Source organism: Perognathus longimembris, chromosome 9 (assembly GCF_023159225.1).
Source record: "Perognathus longimembris pacificus isolate PPM17 chromosome 9, ASM2315922v1, whole genome shotgun sequence".
Classification (NCBI taxonomy): Eukaryota; Metazoa; Chordata; class Mammalia; order Rodentia; family Heteromyidae; genus Perognathus; species Perognathus longimembris.
The window spans coordinates 43740401-43765126 of NC_063169.1; the positions used below are offsets into that span (position 1 = coordinate 43740401).

General features: G+C 33.2%; 1 protein-coding gene across 1 annotated transcript in view; it reads right to left on the bottom strand.

Moving 5' to 3' along the window:
- Trdn (triadin) overlaps nt 1–24726 on the bottom strand; it is a 296113-nt gene that overhangs the window by 12884 nt on the left and 258503 nt on the right. The window contains exons 26-35 of the mRNA XM_048354014.1: nt 21541–21570; nt 20212–20238; nt 19850–19897; nt 18293–18340; nt 17091–17108; nt 13451–13495; nt 11948–11968; nt 9375–9401; nt 8752–8790; nt 4017–4040 (exon numbers count right to left, since the gene is read on the bottom strand). Of these exons, the coding sequence (XP_048209971.1) occupies nt 4017–4040; nt 8752–8790; nt 9375–9401; nt 11948–11968; nt 13451–13495; nt 17091–17108; nt 18293–18340; nt 19850–19897; nt 20212–20238; nt 21541–21570 (327 nt within the window). The remainder of the gene's footprint in view (nt 1–4016; nt 4041–8751; nt 8791–9374; nt 9402–11947; nt 11969–13450; nt 13496–17090; nt 17109–18292; nt 18341–19849; nt 19898–20211; nt 20239–21540; nt 21571–24726) is intronic.

Below are 24726 nucleotides of genomic sequence, written 5' to 3' on the forward strand. Positions count from 1 at the left end.
TTATTTCAATGTACCATGTGAAATTATGCCTTTTTCTTTTGTCTTTCTTCCCCGTGGTTTTACCCCTGATGTCAGTGTAATTGATTTTGGTACCCTGGGTATTTTATATATGTTTATTGGAACTAGGGAAGGGAAAGGGAATATTTTTCTTTTTATTTATTGTTGTTAGTATTTATTTAAATGCTTTATCTTGTAAACAGATTTTTCAAACCTTCCCTGTTATCTTCTTCAACTTTTCTTCCTTTATTCTTCCTTTATTTAACCTTTTTTCACTTTTCTTTTTTCTTTTTTCTCATTCCTTCTCCTCTACATTATGCACATATTAACATCATTAATATTACCTTCATAGTTAATTTTATATAATATTTTCTACTTATTTTCTATGGGTTTTAGTGGTGTGGCCTTTGTCTTAAATAGACTTCTATGGATTTTTATAATGGTCTCTTTAGCCCTATTCCTGGCAAAGCAGCCATAACAGTTGAGATTGATACTTCAATTAAAGGCTGCCCATATAGAAAGAGAACAGGTATCTCTCAGAACAAATGCCTGGGTCACAACATAATGTTTGAGACACATGAAAAATCAGACATGTCCACCACAAATTTCATACCTCTTCAAAAACCTAAAAATCTCATTGTATTGAAATAACTGAATCAACAGCCAAAAACCTTGAAATTCTACCATCAAAATGATTGCTGGTTCAAAGAGGATTCAAATAACCATATGAATGAAGAAACATGACAGTTCAATAAAAGGATGAAAAGTTCAAATGTATGATCTGACTGGCAGTCAGATGGCAGTATTTTGGAGGGGATTTAGAAGAGGTAGAATGTTAAGTTAAAAAAAGAAGATGTGATGGGAAGATCACATGCAAAGAGGTAAGATAAATGATGAAAGCTTGAAGTTGAAAATGTAGGAATAACTTTGTAGACAGATTAAGCTCAGAATAATTTGAGGACTTATGTACCTAGAGGTAAAGAGCAGGCAAAAAGCAAATGGGAATGACTCCACTGAGGAAGAATGTAGATGAAGTATCAGAAAGAAAGTTAAAGATGGGTGAATATGAATAATTCAACATCTGGGGATAATTAGCAAAACTCAGCTCCATATATATAGACAACTCTGATAAGGAAGTCAAAAGAGGAAATTACCTCAAAAAAAAGATTGGAGAAATCACAATGTAGAATGTATCATAAAGGGAGAAAATGTAACTCAGCTTTGCAGTTTTGAGTTCTGTATTTAATTTTAATCTATTTCAGGATAGCAAAGAATGTTTTCTCTAGGCTGTGGAGTTATATCTCATGGCTTGAGAAAATGCTGGGAGAGTTATCTCAGAAATCTGGTTGTAAAAATCAGAACAAAACTACAACAGCTTCAAGTAACTGGGGGCAATTGTAACTATAATAAGAATCATTGTACTTGCTTTAGATAGAAGTAACAGGATCTATAGTGAAAAATCTGAAAATAACAAGACTGAGCAAGCAAGAAGGAAGATAGCCAAGGGATATGGAATCAAGAAGTAACTTGTAATGACCAGTCTTGGGTGAAGCAACGCTGGTTAACCTGAGAATGGAAAGGTAGTAGGGGTAGAATGGGGACAATAAAAAGAGGTTTTAAGTTGAGAAGGAAAACAAATTCTAGATAATTAATCATAATGGCAAAGCTAATTTTTTGTCACTTTTAAAAATGAAATTTTCCTGTGTAGTGTCCAGACTTTCTACATACTTTTAGTAAGCATGATAAATAAATAAAACCCTCTTGAATAATTCATTCCTGTAAAGCAGCAGTTGATGCATATAATTCTGATGTGCACAATTTCCAGAGCTACACTTTGATAAACATCTTAGGAACAGACAGGCATGAAAGGGACTCAGTATGGATTTTAGTATTCTTCCCCACTCCTCTTACTCAATTAAATTACTGCATCACATTCTGTATGTAGAGATGGCCAACTGATTTGCTGAATTGTGAAGACATATTTTAAAGAACTGCTTCCTGTGAATTTGCACTTCCCCAAGAAATCCTATGAAGTTGGCATGTTCAAAGCAATGGAAGACCACTGTTTCATTTGAATGCTCAGGTGAGAGAAGCTCCTTCTTTGTGTTCTATTATTCAAAATGAGTACAACTTTTAAATAAATGTATCAGGGATACTTCATGATAGATAGACAATTCTTGGATTTGATTTCAATGAATAAATAAAGTTTTCAGACAGTCTACATTTGGAACTTTTCATACAGCAAATGGTGAAGTTAAGGGTGTTCAGAAGGTTTTTCCTGTCACTCCGAGGATGACAAGACTGTCTTCAGGGCAATGTCAGAATAACTTAATGTCACCCATTAACAAATGGGGCCACATTGCTAGGACTAAAAGATGAATGACAAGCCATGACAAATATTTCACCAAATGTGCTTTACATGTGGACTTCTTCAGGGTTAGCTAAAGCAGTAATTAGAGTAATATGTAGAAAATTTCAGTCAAGCATGCTTTACATTTTAACTTCTGGAATAAAAGCTTTTTGAATTGAATCACCCTTGCTCCAAAAGACTAAAACTCTTTTAAATCCAAGGAATACCAAGTGAAGTTCTTCCTCTTATGCCATTCCATAGATAAACTGATTTTGACATAAATTATTTGTAAATATTTGTCCCCTGCTAAGGAAGAAACACATTATTGTGATATAATTGTATCCTCATCCCAAGAGATACTAATTAATAAACTCCGCATGTCCCATCATTACCTACATACTCTGCTGTTTTATCTCCTCTAATCCTTCCAGAGCTTCCATGTATTAAATGTTATTGTTCAAAAATAATAAAAGTACTAGTGCAGAAAAGTAATAGGTAACTTCCTAAACTTTGAACAGATTTTAAGTTATGATTGAAGCCAAGCGTTTCTGAAGCTATCTTCCTTGATATCACACACCATCCTACTGTATCTCAATCAATCACAAATTTTAGTGAAGTCTGCTATTCTAACAATGTATGTAGTTGTTGGGGTTCATCAACACTCCATTTCAATAAACAACTTCTAGCAAAAGAGATAGTATTTTCTAGGTCACTTCCATGTCATATTGATATATGCATGTTTATAGGCATGTTACTGCATGTACATAGAAACATGTAGCTTAACACAGACTTTTAGCTATATGTTACATTCATGTTTTGACATAGCATGGTAACAATCAAATCTAATTAAACACTAATCATAAAAAGTGTACTCTAAGTTCACCACACGAAAAGCAATGGATACTATTCTGAAGAGAAACAAATTTTCTATTATTTCTAGACATATTCGTAGACAAAATGTAATGGAACTAACTGCATGGATGTAAAAATTTATTGTGATATAACTACAATAAAACTAGGATAATTATATTGATATCAGACATGTTCTATAAAGGAAAAATGAGTCACAAAATACAGATAAGTGTTTAATTATAAAGAAGATATGATATAAACTATATATGAGAGAAAATTATAGGTATATATTAATATACTCCCATCTTAGTAGGATAGTTTACTATAGTTCACTTACTTATTGATACTTCACATAAAAATTACAGAAGACAGAGTAGTTTTTAAAACTTTCATTTAATATAGACAGAATTAGGATTTGGGCCTCATTGGAGAAAGTATGTCAGTGGAGGAATGAATGTTATGTGCTTGGCCTCTCCCCCCTCCCCCTCCCCTTCCCTCCTCTTTCTGTCTCTGTGTCTCTGTGACTTTGTCTGTCTGTCTTTGTGTCTCTGTCTCTCTGTCTCTGTCTCTGTCTCTGTCTGTCTCTCTCTCTCTATCTCTCATATCTAACACGTTCCTACCAATATGTAATTCTATCTTGCCTTAGGTCCCAATAAAGACAGTGCACCAGATATTAAATTCCCTGAAAATATGAATCACAATAAACCATTTTTCCTTTAGGTTGTTCTTTCTTAGTTATTTTTGTCATACTTATGACAAGCTAATTGGCACATATGTGTATCAAAGAAAACTTACTATTAACATCAACAATACTTACTTGATGCTTTTGTCATTTTCTCTGCTAGAAGAAGAAAAAACATTCATTTAACTGAGACAAAAGCAAGAACACTACAGTATGTGTCTATGTACCATACAAGTACTTTACATCACATGAGTTTCTTTTCTGTTTATTAAGATATAATGAAGGAATAGAGTTCCCATTGCCTGTGAGCATGATTCTTTACATTTTCTGAGTAATCACCTCTATATATGAAAGTATATGAGCTATCATTCCTTCTAGATATCATAACATATTTCTGCCTTTAAAAATCTTATTAGGGGGGCTGGGGATATAGCCTAGTGGCAAGAGTGCCTGCCTCGTATACATGAGGCCCTAGGTTCGATTCCCCAGCACCACATATACAGAAAACGGCCAGAAGTGGCGCTGTGGCTCAAGTGGCAGAGTGCTAGCCTTGAGCGGGAAGAAGCCAGGGACAGTGCTCAGGCCCTGAGTCCAAGGCCCAGGACTGGCCAAAAAAAAAAAAAAAAAAAAAAAAAAATCTTATTAGGGGCTGGGAATATGGCCAAGTGGCAAGAGTGCTTGCCTCCTACACATGAAGCTCTCGGTTCGATTCCCCAGCACCACATATATGGAAAACGGCGAGAAGGGGCGCTGTGGCTCAGGTGGCAGAGTGCTAGCCTTGAGCTGGAAGAAGCCAGGGATGGTGCTCAGGCCCTGAGTCCAAGGCCCAGGACTGGCCAAAAAAAAAAAAAAAAAAATCTTATTAGAACCACCAGTATCATTATTAAACTAACAGACTTTGGTTCAGTAATAACTGTGTTCAAGATAAGGCTTGAATACAATTATTTTTATATTTAGTTTACCTAAATATTGCTTTTAATTTGTAAATTCTAAAAACTACTACTGAGAATTACTTTTTTTCAAACATGAATAAAGACAACTAAAACTAATAAAACCAATATGTAAGATTATGCTTTCTTTTCATGCTTTTTATTTTAATTTTTCATTTCCTATTGTCCAGTTGATGTACAGAGGGGTTATAGTTTCATATGTACGGCAGTGAGTATATTTCTTATTCAACTTGTTACCTTTTCCCTCATTTTCCCCTGCTTCCCCTCTTCGCAAGTCCCTCTCCCCCCATGAGTCGTGCAATTGTACAGTTTTGTATGTATTGCTGTTGCATTGATTTGTCTTTTTATCCTTTGTCTCTCAATTTTTATATTCCCTTTCACTTCCCTAGTTCCAATACACATAAGGAAATGGAAGGACTTGGAAAAATCATACTAAGTGAAGTGAGCCAGACCCAAAGAAAGATAGAAACTATGGTTTTCCACATTGGGAATAATAAGTACATGTCTCGGATGGTCTTAGCAGAAGATCATAGTAGCTCAATAGCTATGCCTATATGAACACATAAGATGATGCTAAGTGAAATGAATTCCAAATTATGGAAACAAGTGGTATAACATTGTTGTTATTTTCTGCATGCCATGTGAAATCATATCGTAGGTTATGTTTTCTTTTTAATTGCTTTCAGACTACTTTCTATTAAAATAATTTTAGAACTTTCTGTTTCTATTACTTTAGATGATATGTTTTCATTTCTCAATAATACAGTTGTACTAAACATGGATGTACGTGACAAAAGACAAAAAGTATTAAATTGGAAGGACTATGTCTGGAAAAGTAAGTTAAAAGCAATCCCCATTGCACTAGTATGCTTACTATAGGATACTTTCCAATATAAACTTCAAAAAGCTTCAAAAATCAAGTATGCCAATACAGTTTTAAAAAAAAAAACAATATTTCTTTGAGATACCTATGGTTTTTATTGAGTTGTGTTAAAGTAACATATGTCCTACAGGACATTTTAAATAAAATGGTTCAAAAATACTTTACTAGAAGAATTTCTCATTTTTTTCCTTTAAAATAATAGCTAGTATTAGTTAGGAATATTAGGATTCAGAGGGAAATAAATGTTGAGATACAATGAATTATCTGTTTAATGGAAGAAATAAGAAAATGTCTATTCAGGAATGGATTTGCCTCCCCTCCCCTTCTTTAAAAAATATTTTTTGGTAGGTCGTGGGACTTAAGCTCCAGTTATGGATACTGTCCACCTCAGAGTCACTTCCAGTTTCTTGGTGGTTAAATGGAGATAAAAGTCTCAGGGACTTTTCTGCATGGGCTGGCTTTGAACAGCATCCTCAGATCTCAGCTTCTGGAGTAGCTAGGATTACAGGTGTGAGTCACTGCCACCCAGCTTGACATTGCCATTCCATAAGTAATTTTTATACATTGAGTGTCTTCATACATCTTCAAAATATGAAGGCCTTAGAAATAATATAGTTACAGAGCAATGTAAGAAGTTATCCAATGTCTAAATTTCTTATACTGTGAGCTACAAAGTTGCCCTGCAGTGAATCGTCCAATAGAGCCATTCCCTAGAAATGAGGGTGATTACATTTTATCCTTGTTTTAATTATATGTGCAGCAGTGTGACCTGACAGTGACCTGGGGTTGAAGTCTTTGGAGCCTTACCAATTTGCACTTGGGAGCCAGATCAATCTCTACCATACAAAAAACTCTGAGATGTTATATTTCCCCCCCCTTTTTTGCATTTGTTTTTAAACAAGACATAAGAGCTGGGTTATAATAAAGACTGAATTAAACAACAGAAAGAACAATTATAGCTATGGTTTCCTATGTGATTCATTTCCTTTCATCCTACTTGTTGATTAATCTGAAAAGATAGTAGCAACACATAAATAAATATTCAGTATAAAACTTATATGTCTATATCATTTCACAAATATAATTTGTTCTTGTTGACATTTTTACTTTAATATTACTGTTGATTACATTTAAATTATTAGCAATTGTATGACTAACCTACATGTCCTGTCTTTCAGGTTTGTATACTACAGTAAGCAGCTAAACAAAGGTTATTTTCCCTTAAACTGTCAATTTGGGTATTTTTGTACACTTGTGTATTTATGCATTTAAGCAGTTGGGTGGGTTATGGTATGTTTACATAGTTTCTTAGAATGGAAAACTTAAATTTATGCCATCCAGACTTAAGTCAGTCTATTGATAGCTATATCAAAATGATATCAGAAAAATGATCACTTTTTATTTTTGAGGAAAGAGCAACTATCTCCATTTGCATGATGGTTCTTTCTCTACTCTATGTCCACCATGAACTTAAGGAACAACTTATAAGTAATAAAAACTATATTAATGATATTAGCTGTGTTAATTTAGACTCAATATGAGTCTTAGTTGTTTGTTTATTATTATTTCAGTTTTGCCATTAGTCTTAACATAAAATCCTGTAATAGAAAATCTTTTCTTCCAGTGTGTATTACAATATTGTATTGAATGTATGTGGTGATAGTAATTTCTATTTTGCATACTTTCTAGTTTTTCACTGAAATACATGCTCATAACTATCCACTGTCTTTTCTTTTAGCATATGTGTGTATTTAAGACTTCCTGATTTAAAAATATTTGTAATAATAGTATATACAGTACCAACCCAAATCAAATATTTCCATACCAAAATGCCATTTGAGTATTTATGAAGTTTATTCTGGCTTACCTTTCATTGTAACATAAGCAATTGAAAACTTTCTTTACTTGTTAGAGCTGTTTATACAATTTATAACTGGATATGAATTTTTGAGAGTAAATTTTCATTGATAAATTGCCTCACTTTAAGTGTAAGATTTGTAAGCATAGGATTAGCTTACATTAAAAAAAAACTCAGAGTAATTTTCAAAAACATAATGTCCACTACCTAACAAAATACATGCTAGCCAGCAGACAATTTTGTTGGAATAAACAAAGTGGTAGCATGAATTCAGTGATCATGTTAATTAGAATCTATGGAAAATAGAGAATTCTAATTATCTGAGTTAGAGAAAGAAAATAAATCTCTTTTTAGTGATAGCCATTCTGTTCAGGTTAGTGATATCTTCCTACTTATTCTTCTGATCTGATTATATTCAGGTTGAATAGATATTTCTTAGATAATCAATGCCTATGTAAGTTTTCCAAATGATTATACTGAAATCAAGCATTACTATATTATTCTGAGTAGTTTACTAAATGACTAACCTTAATATTATAGGGAAATAGGAGAATTGTTAAGTAGTTTATTACTAACTGCAAAAAAATGGAGGTTTATTTCTTGGATTTCTTATCATACATTGTTTCTTTAACACTACCACCAATACCTTTCCAATAATTATTTTCCAAATTCCCTTTTTTAAATCATCCCAAATAGTCTAGCCATATATAAATAAAAATTTATTTCAAAATATGTAAGTTATAAATTAGAAGTATTTTGGTTGCAGTGTCTTGGACTTCTCTTCAATTTTTAAGATTGTATTTAATTCCATAGTGTATTCCACTTTTTGTTTTGTAAATAATAAATTTGAGTTAAGAATAATATGCTGTATTTACATTTTATTGAGGTTTAGAATTATAATTTGTGTAGGCAATATTCACAGGTAAAAAGTCTATGTTGTAAATCTGACAAAATCAAGTAGGTTTTGCTCTCTAATTTTTTTTGTTAATTTTTAATAATCATGTTAAGTCTATACCTTTGGCATAGTTTAACTACATAATTCCAACATAGCATATAGCCAGCAGTAATTTTTAAATAAATTTTTAGCTTAAACTTATAAAATTTGTATAATGATCTGTTTTTATTCTTTGTTGCATTGGCAACTTGAAAACATTGTTTAATCTTAAAATTATTGCTTACCTTTACTTTCCTTTTCAGATTTTTCAATTTTCTTCTTTCCTACAGGGAAAAATAGGAAGAAATGCTCATATTTAAGACCACAATTTTCATAGTTCTTTATTGGAACAAACACTGGGAGTTGAGAGACTTCTTCTGTGAGTTGAGGGCCTGGGGGTCAGGGGTCAATTCAGTATATGTAGATTGAGCTCATTTTATATTCATTCATCAGTATGATAATTCAGACTCTTTTTCTTTCTCTTTCTTGATTTAAAGTAAAACCAGAGCAAGACTTATGCTTTGGTTTAAGTTTAAACCAGAAAAATAGCAAAAATGCACCTAAATTTTCTTTTACAATTTTTCAAATAAAGAGGACCTTTCTTAATTGACCATTTTTGGAGTGAGAAATAAATTGATATTTAATGTATAACAATCAATTAAGTGATGAAAACATAGCATAAATTGTTCATTTAATCTTACAAAATTTTTTGGGGAAGTCATTGGGCCTATTCCAAACTGAGAAAACCAGGAGTATGAGCATTTGCCAAAATTTGTGTCTTAAAAAATGTTAAACAGCTAGAAAGAGACTCAAATTGATGCACTGTTTTTACATCTCAGTGTTAAAATATATGAGAGAAAATATTTACCTGATTCAGTGTCTTCCAATGTTCCTACTTTATAGAAAGGAAAATGTAATATAGAAAGAAAAGGACAAGGATGTTTAAGTAGTAGAGAGTTGCAATTTACTACCAATTTCCCCTACTTAATTACAACAGAAAAGGATTTAAACAAATACAAGGAAATGTCTAGATAATTAATATTTCTGAAAGCAGTAACTAAATATCATCCTTGAAGGTAGAACCATACTGTTAACCAATCCATAACTGTTTAATCATTATAATGGAAATACTCTAAATCCTTTGGTTGATTTTTTTAAAAACAATAAATCATAAAAAAATTCAAACTGGATCTTCATGAATTCCTGTAGCATTGATTGAATACTAATTAAAAGTACATTTATAAGATACATTAAAAAGTTCAACTGTGGGGCTGGGGATATAGCCTAGTGGCAAGAGTGCCTGCCTCGGATACACGAGGCCCTAGGTTCGATTCCCCAGCACCACATATATAGAAAAAACGGCCAGAAGCGGCGCTGTGGCTCACGTGGCAGAGTGCTAGCCTTGAGCGGGAAGAAGCCAGGGACAGTGCTCAGGCCCTGAGTCCAAGGCCCAGGACTGGCCAAAAAAAAAAAAAAAAAAAAAAAAAAAGGTCAACTGTGCCACGTATGGGATGAGGTTGGAAAGTAGAGACAAGATAAGTGAAACAAGATATAAGGTCTGGGTGCCAGTGGGTCACGTCTGTAATCCTAGCTACTCAAGAGGTTGAGATCTGAGGAACTCAGTTCAAAGCCAGCCCAGGCAGGAAAGTCTGTGAGACTTTTATCTCCAATTAACTACCAGAAAACTGAATGTGGTGCTGTGGTTCTGTGAGACTTTTATCTCCAATTAACTACCAGAAAACTGAATGTGGTGCTGTGGTTCAAGTGGTAGAGTGCTAGCTTTGAGTTGAAGAGCTCATGGACAGAGCCCAGGCCTGGAGTTCAAGCCCCGTGCTGATGAAACAACAATAACAAAAATACCCAAATAAAGCAACAAAAAACAAACTAGGAGGAGGGCACATTTTCTTTTACCCTGGGACAGTGCTGAACTAGGCTTGCTTTTTGGTCCTTTAGGTAATTCATAGTCTAAGAACATTTTTAAGTACAACTTACCCAGTTATTTTTATTCTTTATTCCAAAAATAGTTCAAAGGATTTTTTCAAAGATAAAATTTCTCTAACCATATAAAAAATCTATTCTTAAGACGTCAGAACTTTCTGTCAATCTGATACTTCCAATTACTGTATACAACTTTGGAAGTTATTTTCATAATTCATCTAAACTTGATGGAAACATGCCATAATCATGAAATAGTGAATGAAAATAGATATTCTCCAATTTGAATACAATATTAATGTTTAAGTTTTAGACTTATTCTTTGCAGAAAGGAATTATACCCCCCTCTCTTGTTCTGTCCTGTGACTTGAACTCAAGGACTGGACACTGTCCCTGAGCTTTTTTACTCAAGGCTAGTAATGCTCTACCAATTTGAGCCATAGCTCCACTAGTGGCTTTTGAGTGGTTAAGTGGAGATGAGAGTTTCATGTGGACTTTTTAGCCCGGGCTGTCTTTGAACCATCATCTTCAGATGTCACCCTCCTGAGTAGCTAGGACTACAGGCATGAACCACTGGCACCCAGTTTATTCCTGCGGAATAACTGAATAAACTGCGGAATCTGAATAACACTTAGGAAAGTGGATTACTCTTTTCATTTAAAAAGTCAAATGCAATTTGTAGATAGATTGTTTATACATATTAATAGACTAATTACTGGAGCTTGAACTCAGGTTCTGGGTGCTGTTCCAGGGGATTTTTTTTTTCCTTCAACAATAACACTCTGCCAATTGAATCATAGCTCCACTTCCAGCTTACTGATAGTTAAATGGAGATAAGACCCTTACAGACTTTCTTGCTAGGTCTGGCTTTGAACTGTGATTCTCACTTCTCAGCCCCCTGAGTAGCTAGGATGGATTACAGGTATAAGACACCAGTGCCCAGTTAATGTTCTTATTTTTACCTTAAAGTTTGGATTGTATAATTATCATAATAGATAGATCCAGATAATTCCTTTGTTTATTCCTGAATTTTATTCTTGTCTGAAGTTTTATAATAAAGCAATGATTTGAGGCTTTGAAAAAATAAGCAAGGAATGTTTAATATGCCAATAAAAAATAATTGAGACATATTCTAGACATAGAATTTCTCTTACCTCATACTATGCCTATTAAAGTAATCATAGGAGAAATTTCATGGTGTCCTTACACAATTTAATCTAACAAATGACTTGGAGCAGACAGTACAATAAAGCTATCAGGTTTACACAAAGTTATTAATACTAGAAATACATTAGCATTTTTCATATATCAGTACAGTTTAGTCTGTCTGGAGAACTCTACAAATACATTTCAAAAGTAGATAAATAGGAAAACTGAATTCTTTATATAAGTAGTAACAGTCCCTTACACATGAATAAAGAAATCACATTTTGAAATTTCATAAGAGAAATTACAAAATGAAATGAAGTAATAACTATTATTAAAATTCTAAAATGATATACTTACTTGACGTTGATTTAAGTTTGTCTAAAAAATTTTAAAAAGTGAGTGGTAATTTTCTGAGTAATATGTTTAGCTCTCTTATACCTTATTTTTGTTTGTCATATTTAAAATGTGATTGAAGTTAAAGAAAAAGATGTTATAGAAACTCATAGGTAATTGATTTAAAAGATCTATACCCTAAAATATCTTTTAATATACTTTACCTCCTTAAAATTATAAACTATTTATTGCTCATGGTTATATCTAGAGTTATGTTTATTAAAACTAAACAATCTTTTACTACGATTGTGAAAAATTTGAAAAACACATGGTAAAAACTTTAATACATTAACAGTGGAACTAAAAATAGATATAATTTTTATGAAAATCATTAGCAATATCTATAAAATTACACTGTATCTTATTTCTAAAATAATCTACATCAACAAATTGTAATCTTAAAGTTCATAAAGAATGATATATTTGTTAAGTGACTTGTGGAAATGATAGCTCAAGTAATATATTTGTATGATACTCATCAGACATATTTATCAGACATATTTAGAAAAAGCTGTTGAAACAACTTTAGCAGATGTTAGTCAGTAACCTTCAGAAAGTTGTATATGACTGTCCAATAAGATTTTATTGAAGAGGACATTATTTATGTTTTGATATTTGTATAGGTTTCAAAGTACATTATTACAATATTTCAGTGTCAGGAACCTATATCAGACAATGAAATGAATAGGAATGAAAGGCATATAATTGTGTACAAACATATAAACATTTATCTTCATATATATGTAGCTTCATGTATCTTGATATATATATATATGTATGATAATACTTGAAGGACTTATTAAGAAACCACTGTTATTAAATTATATATTGCTTGAAATTTTTGGAATAGCAACTGAAAGAATAACAGAGGACATATTCTCCATAGTTGACAATCTCCTTTATGTCTTACTGTTTCCAACATTTACAGTGTTTCACATATCACAAATTAAATGTCATTACCTAATTAAACTATTACAAGCTCCAATGCAGTAGACAAGCACTTTACCATTAGAGAGGAATGTACATAATGATTGTATATTTAATTCTAAATAGTTGAGATTGGGGTTGTGAGACACCATGCTTTGCTGGATGAATTGTATTTCAAGAGAATATATCTAAGTAGCATTTACAATCAGTGAACTTTAAACATAGTATGATAGGGTATTTTGGAACTAACAACATTGAATTAAGTTCACCAGTATGATAAATTACAATGATAGTGTCAATAATTGGTACAAAATACAATAAAAGGAAATGATAGATCACATAGTCAAGCCAATTTAATTTATTAATTTTCCTCTCTTATGTTGCATGTTTGGTAATCTCTGATTGACAGCAGTACTATAGCCATTATGTCCATACTAAATAATACTAAAAAACACAAGAATAAATACCATAAATCTTGCTTGCATATTCAAATTTAATGGGAATAGGGAGTTAAAATAAAGTATACAAGAGAAAACATACCTGTTTTTATAGATTGAAATTCTTTTTCTGGATGTTCAATTTTTTCTAAAATGAGAAATCACAAATCGCTAGCTATCAGAATTCTTTGTGTGACAAACATTATTCATTAATATATTTGCAGACAGTCCTCAGTTTACACAAGAAGCAGGCTCCTAAAGCCATTTTTATGGGACTTGTCTGTCAGGAAGCATAGTATTATAGAAAAACATTATAAACAAGGTTAAGTTTATTCCCAGGATACCATGGTAAGGCTTCCTGTATTTGAAGCTGAAAGATTCAGAATGCTAGGATGGTGTGGTTTATTTTTTTAATTTTTAAAATTAATTTAATTTTTTGGCCAGTCTGGAGCTTGAATTCTGGGCTTGGGCTCTATCCTTGAGCTTCTTTAGCTCAAGGCTAGTGCTCTACCACGTGAGCCAGAGAAGCACTTTTGGCTTTTTTTCTGAGTAGTTTATAGTGTAAATCTCTCGGACTTTCCTGTCTCAGCCAACATCCAACCATCATCCTCTAACCTCCTAAGTAGCTAGGTTTACAGGTATGAGCCACCAGTGCCTAACTACTTTCTTGTAATTATAGAGGTTGATGTACAGAGGGATTATAATTGCATGTGTCAGGTAAGGAGTTCATTTTCTCTTGTACAGTGTCTTCTATTCCCTCCTCTCAGCCAGTCCCTCCCTCCTGCCTCCACTCTCGAGTTTGTGAAGAAGGAGAATAGCGAAATCAATGTTTTTTTTTTCTCTTTTCTGGAAGTGGAGCCATTTCTTGGGGCCATTTTAAAGTACCTGACATATGCCTTGCCATTTTAGCAGACCCTACTTCTCCTCTTCTGAATATGAACCCTCTTCTTCACAGGTGGGGAGAAATTAAGTGCTGTACATTAGTTTTGCATTTCAAATTTAATATAGATCTGCTATATTCCAAAGAATAGCATATTTTAATTGTCCTGGAGTAGCCACTTATTCCAACTTTGAAAGCTGATCCTCATAGAATTCTAATATCTGACAAATAAAATCTAAATTTGTAAGTAATTGAAATCTCAGAAAGTCTCTGAAAAAAATACTTTAGACCAAAGCTGGTTAGGTAGATTTCTCTCTCATGCAAAGTGAAATTCATAAACATTTTATGTGGGGTGTACTGAGTAGATTTGAGAGTATTAGAATCCTGAGCAGAGTAATATATCTGACCCAGTGTAGATTTTTGTTGCTAATGAATACCACAGTTAATTCTCTTGGACTATTCTTAACATCCACTTGTCCTTTCTTTCATTTAATCCTGAGCTTAGAATTTATTAAGTTGCTACCATCTGTGTCCAACATTAGCTACCTATCATCAAGCAGGTGGGATTACTTAGGAATTTAGGTATCATAAAATTAAACTGAGGCCTGGGAAAGTGGTTCAGTGGTAGAGTGCTTGCCTAGCATGCATGAAGCACTGGGTTCGATTCCTCAGTACCACATAAACAGAAAAACCCAGAAATGGTGCTGTGGCTCAAGTGGTAGAGTGCTAACCTAGAGCAAAAGAAACTCAGGGACAGCGCCCAGTCCATGATTCCCAGGATTGGCAGAAAAGAAAAGAAAAGAAAGAAAAGAAAAGAAAAGAAAAGAAAAGAAAGAGGAAGGGAGGAAGGAAGGAAGGGAGGAAGGAAGGAAGGGAGGAAGGAAGGAAGGAAGGAAGGAAGGAAGGAAGGAAGGAAGGAAGGAAGGAAAGAGAGAGAAAGAGAGAGGGAAGGAGGGATAGAGGGAGGGAGGGAGGAGGGAAGGAAGGAAGGAAGGTAGGACGGAAGGAAAGGAAAGAAGGAAAAGAAAGAAAGAAAGAAAGAAAGAAAGAAAGAAAGAAAGAAAATTAATTTGGATATTTGTAGACTGAGTAGATTTGTACCTTTCAACGGTGAACTTTCATGAACTGATTTTGCATAAAATATTTAATATAATATATAAAAATAAATGTAAGAAGCTAATATATAATAGAGTACATATAAATATACTGCATATACAGTATATATAAATATACTGTTATATATGTTATATAATATTTTAAAAATTATGCAAAATAAATTTCAAGCCAATATTAAAAGAACTAAGTTATTATAAAATAGCACTTTGAAAGTAAAACAAATAAAAATAACAAAAAAGTATAACATATATAGTCAAAGTATTTTTGCATAGTTTCTAGGGCATGAATATGTGCTTCATGCATTTCTGTTGTGTTTCCTGAGCCACTTCATAAGCTACTTAACTTGTCTTTCATTTATCCTTATGCTTTACCCATCTGTTTTCAAAATGAACTTAAAATATATGTGACCAAAAGTTTCCTCTGAGCTTTGGACACATGTATATCATGCAAGGATGAACATTGCACAGTCGACACAATATTAGACATGTAGATGGAAGCTCTTTTTTTAAAGTTCAGCTGTGTGAATATGGAAAAATAGGCATGTCTTCCAAAGACAAATTATCATCTTTTAAATTATCTACCACTGCTATTTCTGCACTAAACCTTTACAATAACTTGATCTTTGACCTGAACATTCATGATAAAATTCTATTATTTTAAAAGGAAAAGAACAAAATAGTTATAACTTTGTGGATTTCTAAAGGGCAAGGTCTCCCTAGAGTGTAAATGCAGCCCTAAACAAATCCATGCACTTATTTGTGTACATGCAGATAGATAGATGATAGGTAGACAGACACACAGACAGACAGTGATGCTGTGGAAAACCTACGGTCTCATGGGAAGTGTGAATGAATGCCTGGAGAATAAAGGATGCCAATGGAAAACTGCTGTCTGTGTAATTGCTTAGGCTGAGTATGTGTGATGTTCTGCAATAATCCTGTCAAAAGTCTGGCATGAGTGCTTGTGTATATTTTTAGACACAGGTCTGCTATCTGTCACAAATTGTACAAGAAATGTACTCACTGCCTTACATATGAAACTGTAAACCCTCTGGACATCACTTTGACAATAAATAATTATTCAGAAAAAAGAACTACTTATCTTACTGCATCCTGATATGCTGTTATTTACCACTTAAAATGTGCTTATTTGATTTGTTCCCTTAAGCTCTCCCTGGGACAATGTGACTTTATAGAAAGTAGAAAGTGGTGAAAGGAACCTTCAGTTTAACCATGTCTGTTGGTTAGACTCATTCCTCACTCTCTAATGGGAATATTAATTATTTAATATCAAAATACTAGATATGATAGTTCACTACATTGGCATTTCTTCATCCAGTGCTCAGGCTCTGAGTCCAAGGCCCAGGACTAGCAAAAAAAAAAAAAAAAGAAATTTGAATTTCATTTTTCTTTGTTACTCATTATAAGTGTATAAAGCATTTAAAGATTTTTCTAACTCTACTAACTGCTTATTTTAGGCATTGTGTAGCCTAATAGACTTGCTTGCTTATTATTAATAAATGCAACATGTCTTTAAGATATTTCTTATGTAGGATTATAATGAATCATTAGTTTTTAGTGAAAAACAAGAAAGTTATACCAAAGCCATAGTAATGACATAGACTAATTAATTTTACAGGAAATTTAGGCATAGACAACATTAAAAATAGCAATTTTAAAAAGCAAACAAATTGTTAACATTGAAATGGTCAAGCAATACTCAGATTTTTATTGCTTTTGTCTCTTACTTTCTGGCTTCGTCTTGACTGTAGATAGTGAGGGAAAACAGATTTCATATTGTAAGTAAGAACATGAAAATATAATTAGTTTGTATTTGTATTTATGTGTTCTTAGTCATTCCCGAGTTTAAGTTCAACCTCTTTCCTGGTTGCACACTTATTTCACTGTCATTAAACACATTAATCATAGTGTTTAGTGGAAAATACATAAGGCACATGAAATACATACAATTTAAATATTAAGTTAAACATTTTGGACATAAATATATTGGGCTGTTTTTCCTATGCCCTCAAATGCCCATAAAATAAAACAAGATATTTAGTGGAGACAAATTAACACTCACTAATGTCAATGACATAGGCAATGGTTGTGAGGAATTGTGGTCCTTTCAGCTAATGTGAAATAGCCTCATGAAGTTTCCCTGCTTCTCAAGTAATAGTTAGTTAAAATTAGTTTAAATAATTAATTTTTCCTAAATTCTCTTTTATACTGAGAAACTTCTTTTAAATACTAGTTACCTGATTATCCCAATTAAAACAAAAATAAATAGACTTTTTCATTTGTATGATTATGAGTAAGAAATGGGATTCAATGAACAAGATATTTAAAATTTGCATCTTGGACTAGAATGAAAAATATACAGTTGTCCAAATGTTAGTTGATTTGAAGGTTCCAAATTTTATTTTCTTCTTATGGGAAAGTTGCCACATTGTAAGAGTATTTGCAATCCTCTTTTTTATCTCATGTGAAAGAGTGAGCTGTGGATTGCATTTCATTTTAATACTATGTGTTCTGTGGATTATTCTTTAAGACAGATTTTTAAAAGTGATATAACCACAAAAGTCTCCATAAAATTTTTATGAAAAAAGTTTACTCCAACTAATTTATAAGCAGCAGAAAGTTTTGCACTTCTATTATTTTAAGATCTGAGGAAATACAGTTTTAAAATAAAACATGTAGGGGTACATAAAATTAATATATTTTATGAATTTTTCTCATGAATTGCATGCAAGTTTAAGTTACTCATACTTTACATTTGTAAACCCCAGCTCTTATTTTTTAATGAAAATTTGATTATATCTTAAATTATTCACAAGCATTCAGCATCAGGCTTTATGATATTAAGTCTGCATGTTTTAATGAAGATGTAAGTACAGCTATATCTGATACATAGAAAAAAGATATAAACGATATGAAATAACTTATTTACCTGTTTTTTCAATCGTGGCAGCTTTTACCTGCTTGAGATCTTTCTCTTCTGTGACAGAGAGAAATGTTGACACAGTAGACATTTTGAATTCATCAGTACAAAACAATGATATATTTAAACCTCGATATTTTGTATTCTTTGTCAAATAACACCAAAGTCAAGAAAAACTATATGTTTCTTCAGTAATACTGCAAGTAATATCTTTACTTGAATTGAATTGGAGCCCAGAGAACATTTTTCCTGCAGAAAGGTCCTTTGAAGCTATTTTACTGTAGCCCTTTCCTGATTTAAATTGTTTCCCAACCTGCCGGTGCAAAAACTCTCAATCTTGGCTTCACTTTAAAAATAACTGCATTTGTATATAAAGATGACACTCTTTACAAGAAATAGACCATTTTCATAAATGACTCTGGATAAGAAGAGAACTTATTTTAAATCTTTTGTGTGCATGTAGCTCACCGGGAAAACCCAAACTGATTAGGGTTTGCAGATGGGCAGAGAGCCCACATGGTGTGTGTATTCAATGTCCTTTGTGATCTATGATTTTACAGACTTAAAAAGAGAGTGGGGTCAAAGTAAAGGGAATACAATACTGATTGTATAAAAAATTAAATTCTGAAGCATTAGGCATGGGTGTGAATGAGCTGGAAAATAACTTACTTAGAAAGTTTCATTGTGTATCCTGGACTATAAAGAGCATGAAGCTGTAGCTGATGTATAAAAGAACTATATGAGAGAAGGGCTAACATTTGGGAAACAAGAATATAAGAGGGTTTGATTAGTGCCTTCAGTTATGAAGTTCTTCAAGTTGTTTCTAAGATTTCTCCTGTCAATAGATCCACTCTGTAGCCCTCTTTCCTCCTACTCTCTCTTATTTTTGTGGCTAGTGTTATCTATTTTTTAAAATATAGGTGAGTCAAATCAACCTGATTTAAATCCATTGTCTACCATATCTGAAGTACAAATTTAAAAAGTAAGTACACAATTTTCTGCTTTATGGGAAGAATATTATAATTAACTTAAAGCTAATAACCTTGTTTTTGTAAATGAGCCACTTTAGTTTTCCTCTGCTTTCTCCAAAATTCCAGACCAGAAACAATGGGAAAAAATGGAAGACAGAGGAGGATGGGACAAAAAAAGGGGGGTGGGGACAGAGAAAAAGGGAAAAGATGGATTTCTTTATCATTCTTGGGACTTGGAGAGTCTAAGGCAATCACAATTGAATTAGAAAATCTGAATTAAAAGTTTCCTAAGAATGTCTTGTCCCTGACAACATAAGATGAATCAAAACACACTGTCCATATGCCGCTGCTGGTGGTCTTGTGCTAAATAACCGAAACCCTAAAAGAGGATATCAAGCTTTCCAGTTGCATCTGGATTGGTCAGGCTGTCACTTCAAATGCTATTGGATGATCAAAACTGGAAATGCTCTGTGGGCCAATGATTTAAGACATGAATTGTCCCAAATAATTTTACAATGGAATCTACTCTATTGCTTCTTGTAAAGCCAAAATGATGAATGATAAGTTTGTTTTACAAATACCACCTGCAATATACCTGGTTTACCATGAACAACAGTTTTTTCTCCTTTCACTATGTCTTGTTCTGAAAATTAAAAAAAGAAAAGAATTTTCATGTATTTGGAAACTTTATAAATTAATACTCAATGAATAGTCTATGCCAAATGAGCCAGAAATTATTAAATAATGTAATAATTTTGACCATAAATATAATATTTCTAAAATTTTATCTCATCCATATCCTTAATTACATGTAAATAGACCTAATTTTATATTATAGGCTATAATAAAGCATAAAAATATACTTTAAAATATATTTTAGCAATATTTATTTTTTTCTGTTTTTTTTCCTTATAAAAAGGTCTGTGTCATCATTATGCAGAAAATCAATATACATACTGTGTATCTGTGCTTTTTCAGATGAAGCTAAAAGCACAAATAAATAACATATTAGGTTAAATTATCTTAACAGAATATATTATTCATAATTAATTAATACGTTTTAAATGGGTCTACGCCTACTTTTAAGCTATTTGGACTTTAGTTAAAATGAATGCTTGTAATTGATAATCATACTAATTTGTTTTTGTCAGTTGTGGGGCCTAAACTCAGGGACTGGGCACTGTCCCTGAGCCTCTTTGTGGTGAAGGCTAGCCCTCTACCACTTGGGCTACATGCTATTTATGGGTTTTGAGTGGTTAATTGGAGATAAGAGTTTCATGAGGACTTTCTTGCCCAGGCTGGCCTTTAAACATGATCCTTAAATCTCAGCCTCCTGAGTAGCAATGCTTACAGCCATGAGCCAGGAGCACCTGGGAAACACACTAATTTGAACTACATATATGTACTAAAAAAGTAATACATAGAACAGTAGATAAGGAATTTGGAACTTTGTTATATTACATATGTAACATTTACAAGAGCAACTAGACTCAAGTTATGATCCACTGCCATGTAATCTATGAGAATTAAAAGGATGAAGTGAAACATTGGTTTTTAAATTTATTGAGTTGGATCTTGCTATAAATATTTTAAATAATGAAACAATAGCTTTTGTAGTACTTGAAAATCTCTACAAATGAATTAGATGAATAATTAGTTGGTATCAGAGGTAGATCTTGAACATTAAATGACAATGTACCCTAAAAGGTCACCTGTTTCAGCGGTCACCATTAGTTACCTCTTTTAAAACAGTGATAGTTACTCAGGGACAATATTTCAGTAAGTATGTGCAGTGTTTGGAAAATATTTAGACATGGTTCAGAGTTTTAAGTTCAGTATTTATTACCTTAAAAATCTTGGAAAAGAATTTTCTGAAGTTGGTCTCTTTTTCTTTCCACACATATCTATACAGATAATACTCACTATGCTGAAATTTTTTTCATAATGATGATAATAAACAACAAACAACAACAACAAAGCAATCCTGACTTCACATTAGGTTTCTGAGCTTTTGGCTCTGGGGCCTGAAAAATTAACCTGATCAAATTTAATTTGAAATATGATGAAAACTGAAGTGTCTGCTAAGGTTTATTTAGTGGTATGTCACTTCTAGATAACTTTGCCTGTAGACCATCCTGATGTTTTCCTAATGGAATTCTGTAAAATGATATTGAGAAATACCGTGGAAAAAAATAACAAGAATCTAGCAATTTGTTTAAATCCAACCATTGGCAGAAGCTTGTTTTAATTCCAAATTGAATGCAATATCAGACTTGAAGCTATTACCTGGTTTTGCATCCTTTTTAATTTGTGGTTCTGAAAGAAAAAAGGCAGCAAATTTTAATTCTGAAAAACAAACTAGAGCAAAGATTCAATTTTGGAAATCACAGTTGTTTTTTTTCATACTGAACAATACAGAACTTTACTGAACATTATTCTGGTTTCATAGTGTTTTGTTAATGATAGACCATTAAACACAGTAGTTATAAACACACTATGCACTTGACTGTCATTAAGATGTTGCTGGTGATAATTGATTTAAGCTTTAATTGCCTTCTTATTTTCAAGATAATTATAGTGGTAAACCATTACAAAATAACAGAAGATAAATTGTAAGAACATGGAGACTTTGAAATCTATCCAACTGAGTTTATTCATCATTTAGGAATTTAGACAAATAGTATAATGGCTTGAATATGTGTCTTTTTATTATTTTATTTATTTATTTATTTTTGCCAGTCCTGGGCCTTGGACTCAGGGCCCAAGCACTGTCCTTGGCTTCTTTTTGCTCAAGGCTAGCACTCTGCCACTTGAGCCACAGTGCCACTCCTGGCCACTTTCCATATATGTGGTGCTGGGGAATTGAACCCAGGGCTTCATGTATACAAGGCAAGCACTTTTGCCACCAGGACATATTCCAGCCCCCTTGAATATGTGTCTTAAAGGATAAATTGAGCTCTAACCTTTGGTACTTGGGAATGTAATTTTAGAAATACTGTTGACATAGATGAAATAATTTGAGATATGAAGAAATCTTACTACAATATGATGGAGTCTATAAATAGAGGAGAATACATGTAAAGGAAGAAGACTGCTTTCTAATGATTGTGGTCAACCATGAGATGATGGACCCCCAAGGCAAGCAACACCAAGCTCTGATGACAACCACAAAAAGCCAGGAGAGGCAGGGAAAGATCTCTTGATTTTGGAAGTGAATGTTACTCTGTCTCTCCAACTGTCATGAAATACATGTCTCTTGTTTTAATCAACAGTTGATGGTATATTGTTATATGTGAAAAAATGAGTTGATTTTGGTATGGAAAACAGGTCATTTCATATAAATACCTGTCAATATGAAGGTGAATTTCATAATTGAGAATTGGGAACTGAATAATGAAGAAATGCTCAAATATGTTTGAGGCACTTGATGAAAAACGCTACAATGTCACTCAGAAAATTTTATTTTACTGGCAGAAATAAATATTTAAGACTATTCTGCTGAGGGCCCAGAAATAATTTGGGAACATAATAGAGAAAATTGTATTTCTGTCTTAGTTTTCTGCTGATATAACCAACTCGATAATTTGTACAGGTCAGAAAATTATTTCTCAACTGTTGGAGGCCAGAGGTCCAAGAAAAAAAATTCAAATTCTGACAGGTTCTGTTTCTGTTTCCAAAATGACATTTCCTTGCCATTGGAGAGCAAAAACACTGTGTTCTCTCACACCAGTGGGTGAAAAGGCAAGATGAAGATAGTAGGAAGCTCCTCAATCTCATTCCTCAGGAAGAACTCTATCTCATAGTCTACTCACTTATTATAGGCTTTATTTCTCAATAATGTTACAATGGCAGCATTTGAATTTTAAGCAGTGTATCTAATGATCTGTGTGTGTGTGTGTGTGTGTGTGTTATTGGACTTATGAACAAAACATTGTTTGAAATAGAGATGCTAATCTGCTCTGTACGTGTTGTAACCTCATTGGCCACCTGTGTGTGGCAGGCTTGACCATGTGGTGTTTGCCTATATTACCCGACCCTGAACACGGCATGGGGCACACGGTCCCAGTTCTCAAGTCTGGGCTGCGGCCCTGGCCAGTCAGTGTACATTTTATTTCCCCAATAAATCCATCTTTTTGACACTGTATCTGAGTGGTGGACTCTTGGAGGGATGGGGAAACTCCCACCCTTGGACCCCATTACATTTTATTCCCCTTCCTTGGGCGAACCCCATTACAAATAAAACCCCTTCCCGCCTTAAAAAAAAAAAAAAAGAAATAGAGATGCTAATTGTATCCTTATGTGTTTGGTTTTTTTTCCTCATAAAGAAATGAAATCTATGGGGGCTGAGAATATGGGCTAGTGGAAAGAGTGCTTGCCTCGAATGCATGAAGTCCTAGGTTCGATTCCCCAGCACCACATATATAGAAAATGGCCAAAAGTGGCACTGTGGCTCAAGTGGCAGAGTGCTACCCTTAAGCAAAAAGAAGCCAGGGACGGTGCTCAGGCCCTCAGTTCAAGGCCCAGGACTGGCCAAAAAAAAAAAAAAAATGAAATCTATGTAACCGGCGACTAAATGTTCATTATAAAGTGGCAGAGAACTTAGCTGAATTGTGTTCATTTGGGAGAAAGTTGGAGTTTGCAAATGAATAACAAGGATATTTATTAGGGAAAAAAAGCCAGAAAAACTACTTCTGAGCAAAATTTCAAAGACTAATTTTTCTTTGTAGTCTATAATAGAAATATGAAAGGAAAGAAAAACATTAGAAAGAACTTTTAATAAAACAAGAATAAGCTTCGGATGATTTGTCAGTTCTCACTCTTGTTTTTTTATAATCCCCACACAGCCAAGTGTGTGGCTAGACAAACGTTTACTCAAGAGATTAATTGGATGACTCAAGAATCCAATCCACCTCCTCAGCAGAAAAGAGAAATAGAAATGTAACCTGAGAAATATTTGTTGGAATAACCCTCAGTGTCTTGGGTACTCATAATTTGAATGGGAGATCAGGCTTTTTAGAGTTTTATATAAGTGAAAACAATTATTTTCTTAGATAGAAAGGAAGAAATATAGGAACACTGAATCCAAAGAAAAGCTATGGTGAGAGCAAGTGTCCCTAAGCATTAGGGGTATGGCCACCACCCACAGATTTAGAAGCTAGAGACGTGAGGAAAAGAAAACATTGTCAGAACTAGAGAAATACTAGACTTTGGACTGGCTTGCAACTTGGTAAAACTTTCTAAAATTTCCTTCAAATTTCTTCCATTGAAGATGAGACTGTCTCTGCAATGACTGCTTTATCATTTTGATTGAAGATACATAATTTGATTTATAGATTTATAGGATGCAGCAAGGAATTTTTACAGAAGGAAGAGTGGAATCTCAAGCCTTATCCATAAAAATTTTGATGACTCCGATAATGACCTTTGGATGGTTTAATTTCAATTTCAGATGTGGGAATGAGGCTATAATGA